We start from the raw sequence: 11333 nt of genomic DNA, 5'->3' as shown, positions 1-11333 counted from the left end.
GTAATTCAATAAAACACAAATGATTGAATGCCTGTTCCGAGTTTCATTGTTTACACAATGGTAGCATTGCCAGAGTAAAAATTCAAACAGCTGCTAATTTTCTTACAGTAAGTCACCATTCAGGGTGCTGCAAAATTTAAATGCAACTTTAAGGAGCCTGTATCCTGAGTGTGTCCCTCAAGACACTGAAATTAATGTACTCAAATTAGTGAGCACAGTTGCTGTTTGTAGCATCAGTAATTGAAAAAGAACTCAAAGAAATGGCAATAATGAAGCATTAGAAATGTAAACTGAACATTTAAGTAAAGCTTGTAGTTTAGAACAGTAGTAAATTTTATTTGACAAGGATTTTTGGCAAAATCACCATGTATAATTTTAATGTGACTATCACACCATTATATACCATATGCTCACAAAGGTATTGGGATTTTGTAAAGCACCTTTATCAAAACAATGTGTTGAGGGACATATTAAATCAATGTGTCATTTAGTGCATACTAAATCAAATATGATACCACTGAAAGCCCATAAATATAACTTTCAGTGTGCAAATAATTATAAAACTTCTCTTTTAGTCTCTGGTTTTGTTTGATAGTCATTAAAACATTCAATTTCTGAAGAATTTCAGACTGTATGTATGTATCACAGGATAACTTCGTTTGAACATCAGTAATGTGTGAAAAATGCATGGCAGTTTAACTGTAAATGGAACTACAAGGCTAGCATCTAAATTTATAAAACAAACAGATGGAAATATGCATCTAAATGTATGTAACAAACAGACTGAAATATGCACAGCACTTTCATCTGCATGTTCTGATTGGTAATTCAGTTAATTCACAAATGTAAAGCATAAGCAATGCTTACAAAAACTTACGATAAATTTAACCTAATGAATTTAGACAAATGAGTTGATAAAAAAAATAGTTTTAAAGTCCATGACCATTCCTAAACAACCATGCTACAGACAACTGACACTGAACAGTTCATAGAGAAATTAATCAGCTACATTTGACTGAGCAAGAAACATAAAGCCTGTCTACGTTGAATGATGTGGTCATATTATGGGAAACACAATCAAAGTCCCCTGAATTTCCTACAATTACACCAACTCTGCTACAGCACATATTTTTGCAGAGTTTCTGTACACACTGTGAAACTCAATAACAGTGTGATATGACATCGAGAGTAAGAGGAAAACATGTAACGCTGGGAAAGAGCCCCCGTCACTTTTCCTTGTGGGTCAGAAGAAAAGCAACACAAATGAACCCCAAATCATAAAATCCATATTCTGCAGCATTGATATTAGAAGTTTCTGTATTTATCCATTGATGCAAGAGTCAAAGGCTTCAGTCGTCCCCCAGCCGAAAGCCTTGACCCCAGTTATGGCGCCCACCACCACCGCCGCCTCCTGCCTGCTCTTGGGGTACAGGTCTCCTGCTTGGAGGAACGCCGAATCCAGACACCCCTCCTCGTCGATTTGGGAACATCTGGTATCTGAGGGGAAAAAGGAAATGAAAGGAAGAATATGACAATGAAGCATCATAAGATCATTTTAGGGATTTTCAATCCTTTCATTCACCTATGGATTCATAAATTAAACATTTCATTAACAGACACTTTATTTATACCAGCATTGCTCGACTCAATAGAAAACTGAGGTTAGCTTTTCAGCCAATAAACTCACAGGAACTGCGGGGTGGACAGGAAGGACCTGCCACCCAGGTCCATGGGGTATTTGAACATCAGAAAGAAGTAAAGGTGGCCAACCAAGTTCCCAATCAGCTCATTGACAACACTGAAGGGAAAAAATGGTTATTGTTAGGATAATTATTATGCGACTGTGATGACTCATTGTTATGCAACATCTACATCAAATGACTGATATTTAAACATGAATCTGTGTAGGGGAAAAAGATTCTTACGAGCCACCAATGATATAGTTGAATCCCAGAATTACCCAAGGGAGATAACAAGCCTGTGTTAGTTTGAAAATTAACAGGTTTTAGTGTGGAGCATTAAAACACACATCAATATTTTATATAAAACATACTATAGTAACGTATTGAATACCTTGAATCTGGTGCCGAACCAGAAAGATACAACCGTGTCACGATTTAGCTGAGCCCAGACATACAGGACAGACATGATCAAAGGGATCATCAGGAGCTGCAAAATAAAAGGAACCCAATATTCATGAACAAATGAATGGGGAAATTAAAAATTAATACAACATAATAGAATTTCTCTCACACAACATTGATAAAAGACGCTTTTAAGTGTCATGCAACGGTCCCCTAAACAATTAACATGTTACATTTAAAAGCTTAATTAACTCAATGGGAATTCCAGGAGTGCAGAAGAATGGCGAGAGATCACAAATGGTTGTCATTCGATAAAGTATCAGGTTTTTAAAAAAGACAAAAATATTTTTTTAAATGTATTCATTTAATGACTATTTAAACAATATAAGATGTTTGCTTTTTAGGCAATTTAATGATTAAAAGATTTCGTAAGGGAGGCAGGGGGCATTTTTTGCATTTTCTTCTTGTTTTCAATATTGATTATAATAATAAATATTTCTTGAAGTTAATTAGTATATTAACAGTATGATATTCTTGCAGTATCATGTGACACTGAAGACTGCTGCTGAAAATTCAGCTTTGACATCACAGGAATAAATTACATTTTACAATACATGAAATAGAACAAATATATTTTAAATTTTAATAGTATTTCACAATATTACTGTAAATCTGACTGAATAAACGCAGCCTTGGTGAGGATTAAAAATTTCAAATCTTACAACCCCAAATTTTTGAATGGTAGTACATACTAAAAATATTATTTAAAAAAAAAGATATTATTACACTCAATATCAAATGTAATTTTTATTTTAACTACTAGCATGAAATTTCCCTGATGTAACAGCAAGTCTAGAGTGTTAGCTTCTGTGATTCATAACAACTTTTAACCGACAACCCAACAAAAAAACAGATAAATAATATAGTTTAAATTCAAAGGTATGAAAACTTTACACTGGTGAAAAAAAAAAAAAGGCAAACTAACCTGCATGTCCATCATTAAACCTGTTATCTGATTAATAAATGTCAAAGGGAAATGCACATGCCTCCTAGAAAAGCTTTTTCTTGCTATGTGGAAGTTGTATAGCATAAAAAACATCCTAAAAGGATATCAAATCATTTAACCAAATATACTAAAATGCTGAATTCAGCATGCCACATTCACTGACTGAACTCATTTACTGTTAATGTGAGTATGTGCTACACAGATGCAAATCATTTGATGACATTGAATGATATTTGTGCTGCACTGAATGACACATTTAATCTTTTAAAATATTACAGTACAGTGTGCACAGAGCAGAAAGGATACAACAATGCAAATCCAGTTGAAAAGAAGCATGAACATGTAGTCTGCTGGTCTTCCATCAAAAGCTCCTGTGAAAGCGAGAAGAGATGATGATTAGTATGGAATGTTTCAACATTTCTTTTACTCCCATTAAAAGGTGTAATCCCTCATTTTTCCTAATTAAAAAAAAAAGGTTTACACAAAGAATAATATTACTGAAAACTATTCAAATGAATTGAAGATGAAGACTCCAGTCATTTTAGAAGCCTAATAAAAGCCATTTTATTTTACATGGAGCGGGTCGCCACAAGGGGGGTGCCATTTTGAAATACCATGAACAGCTAATAGGGAATAGGGACATACAATATAAGCTTTTTGAAGAATACGAAAGTACGGTTTTGGCGGAACCACTTGGACGGCGAACATTTGTTTATATAAAGCATATACATTTACATTTTTTTTTTTTAAATGACCAATCGTTTCACTAGATAGACTATACTCTGGTATTGTTTAAAGCTGCACTGAAACTGTCATTTTGACCTTCAACAGTGGAGGCCATTGAAGTCCACTATAAGGAGAATAATCCTGGAATGTTTTCATCAAAAACTTTCATTTCTTTTCGATTGAAGAAAGAAAGACACGAACATCTTGGATGACATGGGGGAGAGTAAATTATCAGGAACATTTTATTTGAAAGTGAACTAATCCTTTAAACAAAAAAATACTATGTGCACGTTTCAGTACAGTCAGAGGTTATTCTTATTAAATGAAATTTAAGGACACACAAACTACCTGTTTCAAGCCTTGTGGAGTACTGGTAGAGGAAATACAAATTAACCAAGTAGAGAAAACCTGTCCCTGGGCCAACTGGGAAATACAATGTTGCAGATAATGGTCTCCATATCTGTTGAGAGAGCACAGAAAAATCATTAGCGGCTTGACGCAGATCACCAGTGGAGATGCCCATTGATTCTGGCCTATTGAAACAGATACATCAAAGTAGTCATTGATAATCTTCTTTAAAAATAGCTAGACGCAAGACACTTAAACTGAAGTAGAAGTATAGAAAACCAACAGGCACTGAGAATATTCCTCAGGCACAATTTGTATGCAGTCACCAGCATTGCCTGAAAGTTTTGGTAAAATAGAGTGGCTACCATGCTTGCACAGCAGATTTGATTCATTATCCATGTGCCTGAGCACGACTAAAGCTATTACACCAGACATCTCGCTCTGAGAGGAACACACACTCATCTGGTCTGTTATCAAGATCTGTTCTGTAATTCCCAGGTGAGAAAAACTGGGTCAGTAAACAACAAACACACATCCCTGCACAAATTTTTTAAAACTCTCCGGTGTTTAATTTTCTTTCAACATGCAGATGCACACGTTATCCCTCTCCACAGTCTCCGGCTGTCTCGTCCTCCTCCCTTTCCCTGTATCCCTCCCTCACTTCTAGTGCTTTCTCTCCTCCCTCCGGCTCACAGAAACTCTGAGCTAGCAGGGTTTTTCGGTCTGGGGGACTGTGAATCCGCTGAACAGCAATGCTTTGATGTTGGCGTCTGAAGCGGCTCTGCAGTAGCCAGGCAGTCCAGCGGCCCCCTCGCGCACTGCAGCATAAATCACGCCAGCTCACTTGTGTGGAGAGGTGACCTCTGTGCACTGCAGCACAGAGAAAAGTGGGTTAAAAAGCACAGCAGGATTGGTATGCCGCGAGAGGACGGGGAGAGGTTGATTTGGCCGCTTCTCAACAGCTAAATGGTTCCTTCACAAGACAAATGTGCCAATGTGATCACCGGTTCACTGTGACAAAAAGATTTGTGCTGCCCTTGGCTTGGCGATATATACTCTATAAAGCTTATCTGTACTGTCCTCTGTTATGCCTCGATCTATAGCTGGGCCTGTGTTTAGTGCCTATATCTGCCCTATAATCCAGAAGAAACCTGCACTGACAGGATAGAGGTCATGATTTGTCAGCCAGCAGTAAGCATACAGGAATTGTAACCTACATAACAGCATGTTCATACACAAGGACTGTATATATCACATAAACACGATATGAATAGGAGCTCAATGTCTAAGTACCTAAATAAATTGCAACTAAAATTGCAGCTACAAAAATGAATAAGAAGTTTTTTAGTCATTAGCAGAGGTCAAATTACTCTGTGCCTGAATTTCAGTTGAATCACTCACAAAAAGGGAAACAGATTAAAAGCAATATTGATGCCATTTACATTTGCTAAATTAGCCAATAACTGTCAGTAAAACTCACTGTTAAGGACATTGTGACATGTGATGTATGCTAAATGCCTTAATTACTTGATAGTGTGATATGCGTTTTCAGATATTCCACATTATAAAATAACTTTAAGGGGGCTTTTCTTCTTAAGGAATAGTGCATTATCCTGCTATACGGTTTGCATGATAGCTTTTAAGACGGGGGAGGTTTCAATCTTTTAGATTTCACAGACCCCCCCCCAAATATGATCATCCTCATCTGATGGACCCCCATCCTAAAGTTTATAAGGTAGCTATGACGTGAATTTTTTTTTTGCTTCCATATGGTTTAATTAAATTTAAAAGGGTTAAAATTTCAAAATAAATTAGCATACATTGTCTTTTTTGAGGACCAAGTCTGTTTTAATTCATTTTGAGAGAGTATTTGGAGGATGATTGCAAAAATGTCAAAGTGGTGTAACCGTAAAAACTAAATCTCGTTTAAAAAAGGTGAAATTCTCAAAACAAACAAACAAAACAAAAAAAACACTTGAAAATAGTTCCAAATAGTAGGTTAGTTTATATTACATCTTTAATCAGCATCATAAACTAGGGATATTTTACTAAATTGGCCCCCATTAGAGAAAGGTTGGTTACACCATTTGACATTTCAATTTAAAATAAAATTTGACAGGCATTATCATGGACACCTATGTAAGCACTTGGCCTTGGAGGGAATATTTTAATTAAGTTAATACTCATGTCACATGGTTTTCTTGCACAATCTGAACAAAATGGCTCCTTGAAAGGTGGTTACGCCGCCTTAACACTTCAGGAATTTGATTTGACTCACATGATTCCCCAAATTAATTATAATATCCAGAACAATGGTGTTCCATTTACTTTTATGTACTGACAATTATTATTGAGAATTTCACCTTTTTTAAACAAGATCAATTATTTGGTACAGTTTTTACGGTTACACCACATTGACGTTTTTGCAATCATCCCCCAAATATTCTCTCAAAATGAATTAAAACCAGAAATTTTAGACTCTGTCCTCAAAAAAGAGAATGTATGCAAGTAATCTGCACATTTATTTTGAATTTTTAACCCTTTTAAATTTAACTAAACTATATGGACAAAAAAAAAAGAAAGAAAAATACATTCACATCATTGACCCCTATACATTTTCATGTATAAAGTTACAACTTGCACTGGGAAAATTTAGATATGTGTAAAATATTATTTTGAAAAAAAAAAAAAAAAGTTTTATATATATATATATATTATACATAATGTTTTTTCACCACTCACTATTGTACTGCACTGTTAAATGTAGTATTTGTTTATTTAAATTAAATAGTTCTTTCATTAAACTTTTTTAATAAATATTTTATTTATTTAGTTGCATCTTATTTTAACACTGTTTTACTCTAAACTTTTCCACAGACCCCAGTCTTACAAACATTCATCACGTTGTTTTACACTTTTAACCCATAAACAAATATCTTTGCGCCACCTGGTGGAAACTAAAAGAATAAATATTATATTTCTGATGATTGAGACACTATGACTAATTGTATATATTTTTAAAATATTTACAAGCTTAATATCTTACAGTTTAGGCATACTGTCAGAATCAGGCATTAGAAAAGCTGACCTCCACAATATGGAAAATACAACACCATTATTTAGATTATATTCTATGTCACAAAACTCAAATATTTTCTAATTAGATATAGTAAATAAGGTTAAAGTATTTGGCATCACAGTAAAAGTGCTTGTCAAAGCAAAGGGAACAAAATAATAATTTGGCAGTCTTACTGTCCCGGAAGTAGTCTCCAGACGCGTACTCAGCTGTCATTGGTTGAGCACAGACCAGGCTGGGACGCGTTCAATGTTACGTTTTTTATTTTCTGTGGGTGCGCAACTTTTAAATCAAACGGCGTTTTCTGCCTTTCAACACTATAATATAGCTCGTTTAACAATTCTAATGGTAACTGATAGATGGAGGGTGGGATTAATTATGTTGGGATATTACCGATGCACATGTAGCCCATGTGTTACGGTTTTGTCATCTCTTACCAATCTAATTCTGCATAATCATTCAACATCGTACGAACTATTCGTTTCGACAACCTTTAACATTCAAGCTTCCTAAAGTACAACTAAATATTATAACACAAAAACATATAATTCAGGCAACCATGAGTTGTGTGTACACACAACCAGACTTTATAGACTGATCAACAACAGTTTACTACAGCACAGTTCTCCTGTGTGGGCATCTGTATAACGTTACTTCAGATGAGGCCTACAAGGCCTTGCCATCGCTGCGGTTGTCTTAAAGACTCTGTACGGTTTAATTTAATCTAAACTTACCTGGAATTTATGAAAGAATGACTCCGGCCATAACACAAGATACACAGGACTGATTAATCCCAGCTTTCCTATTAGCGGAACAGCAATTGAGCCAGCAAACCAGTAACGGGTGATGAAAGGGATGTTTTTAAACCAGTCCCCGATATCTGACATCTTGCCATATGATTAAAGACGCTGAAGATGCTCTGTCGGTTCCCCGCCGATGAAGGTTTGGAAAACGAGCAGGTGTAACAAACGAATCTGAGATCCCAACGCAGAAATGCTGTTTCAGTCTTCTATTTTGGTTACCCTGGTGTACGCTACTCCTTCCCCGTTCAGTTTACATGACGTGGCCGCGCACGGCGTCCTCGTTGCGAATTTCCGTTAAATTTGACTGTCAAATTAACAGTCACTCACTCAAAGAAATATGGGGTTTATTCGAATTTAAAAAAATGCTGATATTTAAAAAATGTAGCATTTTGTCGGCGATTTTTTTTACAGACTTTGACACAATTATGTGCAACGTAGTAAGTATTTTAAGACTAGATATGATTATGAAATGGTTAGAAGTCTTTTAAATTGACGTGTCATTCAAGGCGTTTTGAAACCGGAAACGGCTTCATGGTGGCGCTACTTTTGGTAAAGCGAAGGTTTCGTATCGAGTTTTTATTATTTTTTTAAAAATATATATATCGTAGATAATTTGAATGTTTAAAAAAATGTTATAGCTTGCCGCTTAGATCAATAAGTTGCTAATATGTTTTATTAAAGTGTTCACTAAACAACAAAAATAATGCCATCATTTACTCATGTTGTGCCAAACAGGTGTGACTTTCTTATCCCCTGAGGTTTAACAAAAAATGTTCGGCAGGATGTTTGAGACCGTTACCAATCACTTAAACATCTTTTTCTATGTAATACAATTGAATGGTGACTAAAGCTGTCCATCAGTTTTTTGATGTTCCATTTAAGAAAGAAAGTCATACAGGTTTAAACAACGGGAGGTTGGGTGAAAGAGAAATTAAGTGCAAGTGAAAATAAGTTCGCTTTTGTTAAAGTAGGTGAAAGTGAATGATGAAGTTGCAAGTGAGTTTGTGGGTTGAATTTGTGTTTATCTCTTTTCGAGCAGTCCTGTGCCTTCTAGAGATGTCTCTAAGCTCAGTACAGTCCACCTTGTCCACTCTGAAGTCATGTCAAGCAGATATTGGAGCTTGTATGGACATGATATCAGACGTTGCACTGGGAATAGTCGAAGCACAAGGTGAGCAGCCAGTCATTTAAACAACTATATACTGTATATATATATATATATATATATATATATATTTTATTTTATTTTTTTTTTTGTGTAGTTATTTAACATATTTATATGTATTTTTAATTTTATTCAGCAAGGATACATTAAATTGATCAAAATTGCAGTAAATATATTTATAATGTTAGAATGTTCTAGTAAAAGCTATTCTTTTGAACTTGATATGTATCTAAGAATCCCGAGAAATAAAAAATCACATGGTTTTCACAAAAATTTTAAAGATTGGCAATAAAAGACGACAGGATGTTATTTACAAAAAAGCAAGGGTATGAGTGGTGTCATAGGATTCTCTTTATTATCTTTAAAGGATTAGTTCACATTCAAATTAAAATTTAATGATAACTTACTCACCCCCCATGTCATCCAAGATGTCCATGTCTTTCTCTCTTCAGTCGAAAAGAAATTAAGGTTTTTGATGAAAACATTCCAGGATTTTTCTCCATATAGTGGACTTCAATGGAGCCCAAACGGTTGAAGGTCAAAATTACAGTTTCAGTGCAGCTTCAAAGCATTCTACACGATCCCAGACGAGGAATAAGGGTCTTATCTAGAGAAACCAAAATACCTTTTAATTTCAGGTATGAATAACAGTCCATCTCTGAAGAAACTGGAGGAGATGATTATGGAGTGTTCCAGACTGGACAGAGAAATCAATTGTTTTGTGGAGTCAGTTGATGAGAAAACTGCTCAGGTTTGTCTTACTGACTATTGCCGGTGCTTAATTTTGACACAAAGTCTTTGTCAAGTCACCTACTGAGCCACCCTGGGTTTCTCTCAACTGTTCTGTAGGTCAGAAATGAACCTCCGGAGGCCATGGTTCATCTGAGAAACTCTGTAAAGGACCGTTTTATTGAGTTAATGGCTGCAGTTTCAGATGCAGACCTGCAAAGGCACAGTAAGGTGGTTGCCTTCAAAGACAGTGTCAGGAAATATGCCATGCAAGGTGTGACACACAACACTTTTTGCAGCACAACATTCACAAAAGCCACATCATAAGTGGTGCCATTCTTCAATGTATATTTGTGCATATATGTGTATGAATTAGGTCAAACTGATGCTGAGAACGAAGAGGAGGAACTTGATGAGGACATTGCTGTAACACAGAGCCAGACAAACTTCATCTGCCCTCTCACCCAGGTAAACATCATCTTACATTATCAATTGCACAAGATGTTATAGCTCGTGAGTTAAAAGTTCACATTTGTGCTGGGGTTTTTGTTTAGTTTTTTGTATTGCATAAATAATAAATGTCTAGAAATTAATTTTACCTTATCTTGTTCTGACAGGTCGAGATGGTCAATCCAGTGAAAAATAAGAAATGCAGTCATTACTATGACCAAGCGGCTGTACTTGAAATGATTAAGGCCAAGCACAAAAATAAGAAGAATTTTCGGTATGTTGCCACTGCTCAGTTCTGTTTTTACTATGTCCCAAATAAGTATACATTTATCTGAAATTCATTTTCATGTCCTGTCACCAGCCAGTCAATGTAAACTAAAAAAAAAAGCCTTATGCTCATCAAGCCTGCATTTATTTAAGCAAAAATAAAGTAAAAATATTAATAGTGTAAAATATTATTACAATTTTAAAATAACTATTTTTTTCTTTTTCACAGCTGTCCAAAGGTAGGCTGTGACAACAGAGATGTTCAGCAGTCGGACCTCGAATTGGATCTGGTTATGAAGAGAATGATCCAGAACCACAAGAGACAGAGCGGAAAAACTTAATTTGACCAAATTAGTCCTGCAGATGTTCTAGTTGTTCTGTCTGAAATGGGAACATGGTTTGCCTGAATGTTGAAATCTAGAACTAGAGGCTTTTGTTGTAAAATTTGGTTTGTTATAGTTAATATATAACACATTTGCAGTTCTTGTTTGTAATACAAATATAAATGCACTATGCTGACTTGCTGAAAAAGAATATTTGTTCCTTCTCATATTGCCTCACTGTCAAACCTCAAATTACCTACACATTTTATCCTTAGTCAATGAGAGTAAGTCTTTTCATCTCTGTAAATGACAATAAAAACCTGCTTCCTTTCAAAACTCAATTCACAACCAGATGT

At 35.4% G+C, this 11333-nt stretch overlaps 2 protein-coding genes across 3 annotated transcripts; one reads left to right on the top strand and one right to left on the bottom strand.

Moving 5' to 3' along the window:
* Positions 1-309: 309 nt before the first annotated feature.
* derl1 (derlin 1) lies at positions 310-8321 on the bottom strand. The gene is made up of 8 exons (XM_067408727.1): positions 7975-8321; positions 4165-4276; positions 3397-3461; positions 3070-3096; positions 2074-2169; positions 1926-1978; positions 1688-1798; positions 310-1497 (listed from the first exon to the last, which is right to left on the bottom strand). Exons 1-8 carry the CDS (start codon positions 8125-8127, stop codon positions 1350-1352), a joined length of 765 nt encoding a protein of 254 aa, XP_067264828.1. The 5' UTR covers positions 8128-8321; the 3' UTR covers positions 310-1349.
* Positions 8322-8474: 153 nt separating this feature from the next.
* Positions 8475-11309, top strand: nsmce2 (NSE2 (MMS21) homolog, SMC5-SMC6 complex SUMO ligase). Of its 2 annotated transcripts, none has more exons than XM_067408739.1 (7): positions 8475-8603; positions 9083-9214; positions 9847-9959; positions 10058-10211; positions 10314-10405; positions 10555-10661; positions 10884-11307. In XM_067408739.1, the coding sequence occupies exons 2-7, from the start codon at positions 9100-9102 to the stop codon at positions 10993-10995; spliced, it is 693 nt and encodes a 230-aa protein (XP_067264840.1). In that variant the 5' UTR covers positions 8475-8603; positions 9083-9099; the 3' UTR covers positions 10996-11307. The 2 variants fall into 2 exon arrangements, with proteins under 2 accessions (XP_067264840.1, XP_067264846.1); XM_067408745.1 differs by having other exon boundaries at positions 8575-8592; positions 10884-11309.
* Positions 11310-11333: the final 24 nt, after the last annotated feature.

The sequence above is a fragment of the Chanodichthys erythropterus genome, chromosome 2 (genome assembly GCF_024489055.1).
Source record: "Chanodichthys erythropterus isolate Z2021 chromosome 2, ASM2448905v1, whole genome shotgun sequence".
Taxonomy (NCBI): Eukaryota; Metazoa; Chordata; class Actinopteri; order Cypriniformes; family Xenocyprididae; genus Chanodichthys; species Chanodichthys erythropterus.
This window is presented reverse-complemented; position numbering and strand designations above follow the sequence as displayed.

Bases quoted from the DNA above. Each gene is read 5' to 3' on its own strand.
- derl1 (XM_067408727.1), bottom strand. From the start codon at position 8,127: ATGTCAGATATCGGGGACTGGTTTAAAAACATCCCTTTCATCACCCGT. The intron at 3,097-3,396 runs GTATCCTTTCTG...TTTATTAATCAG, and splicing joins TCAACTGGATTTGCATTGTT to ATAACAGGTTTAATGATGGA. The intron at 1,979-2,073 runs GTATTCAATACG...AAACTAACACAG, and splicing joins GGTTCGGCACCAGATTCAAG to GCTTGTTATCTCCCTTGGGT.
- nsmce2 (XM_067408745.1), top strand. From the start codon at position 9,100: ATGTCTCTAAGCTCAGTACAGTCCACCTTGTCCACTCTGAAGTCATGT. The intron at 9,960-10,057 runs GTTTGTCTTACT...ACTGTTCTGTAG, and splicing joins TTGATGAGAAAACTGCTCAG to GTCAGAAATGAACCTCCGGA. The intron at 10,212-10,313 runs GTGTGACACACA...TGTATGAATTAG, and splicing joins CAGGAAATATGCCATGCAAG to GTCAAACTGATGCTGAGAAC.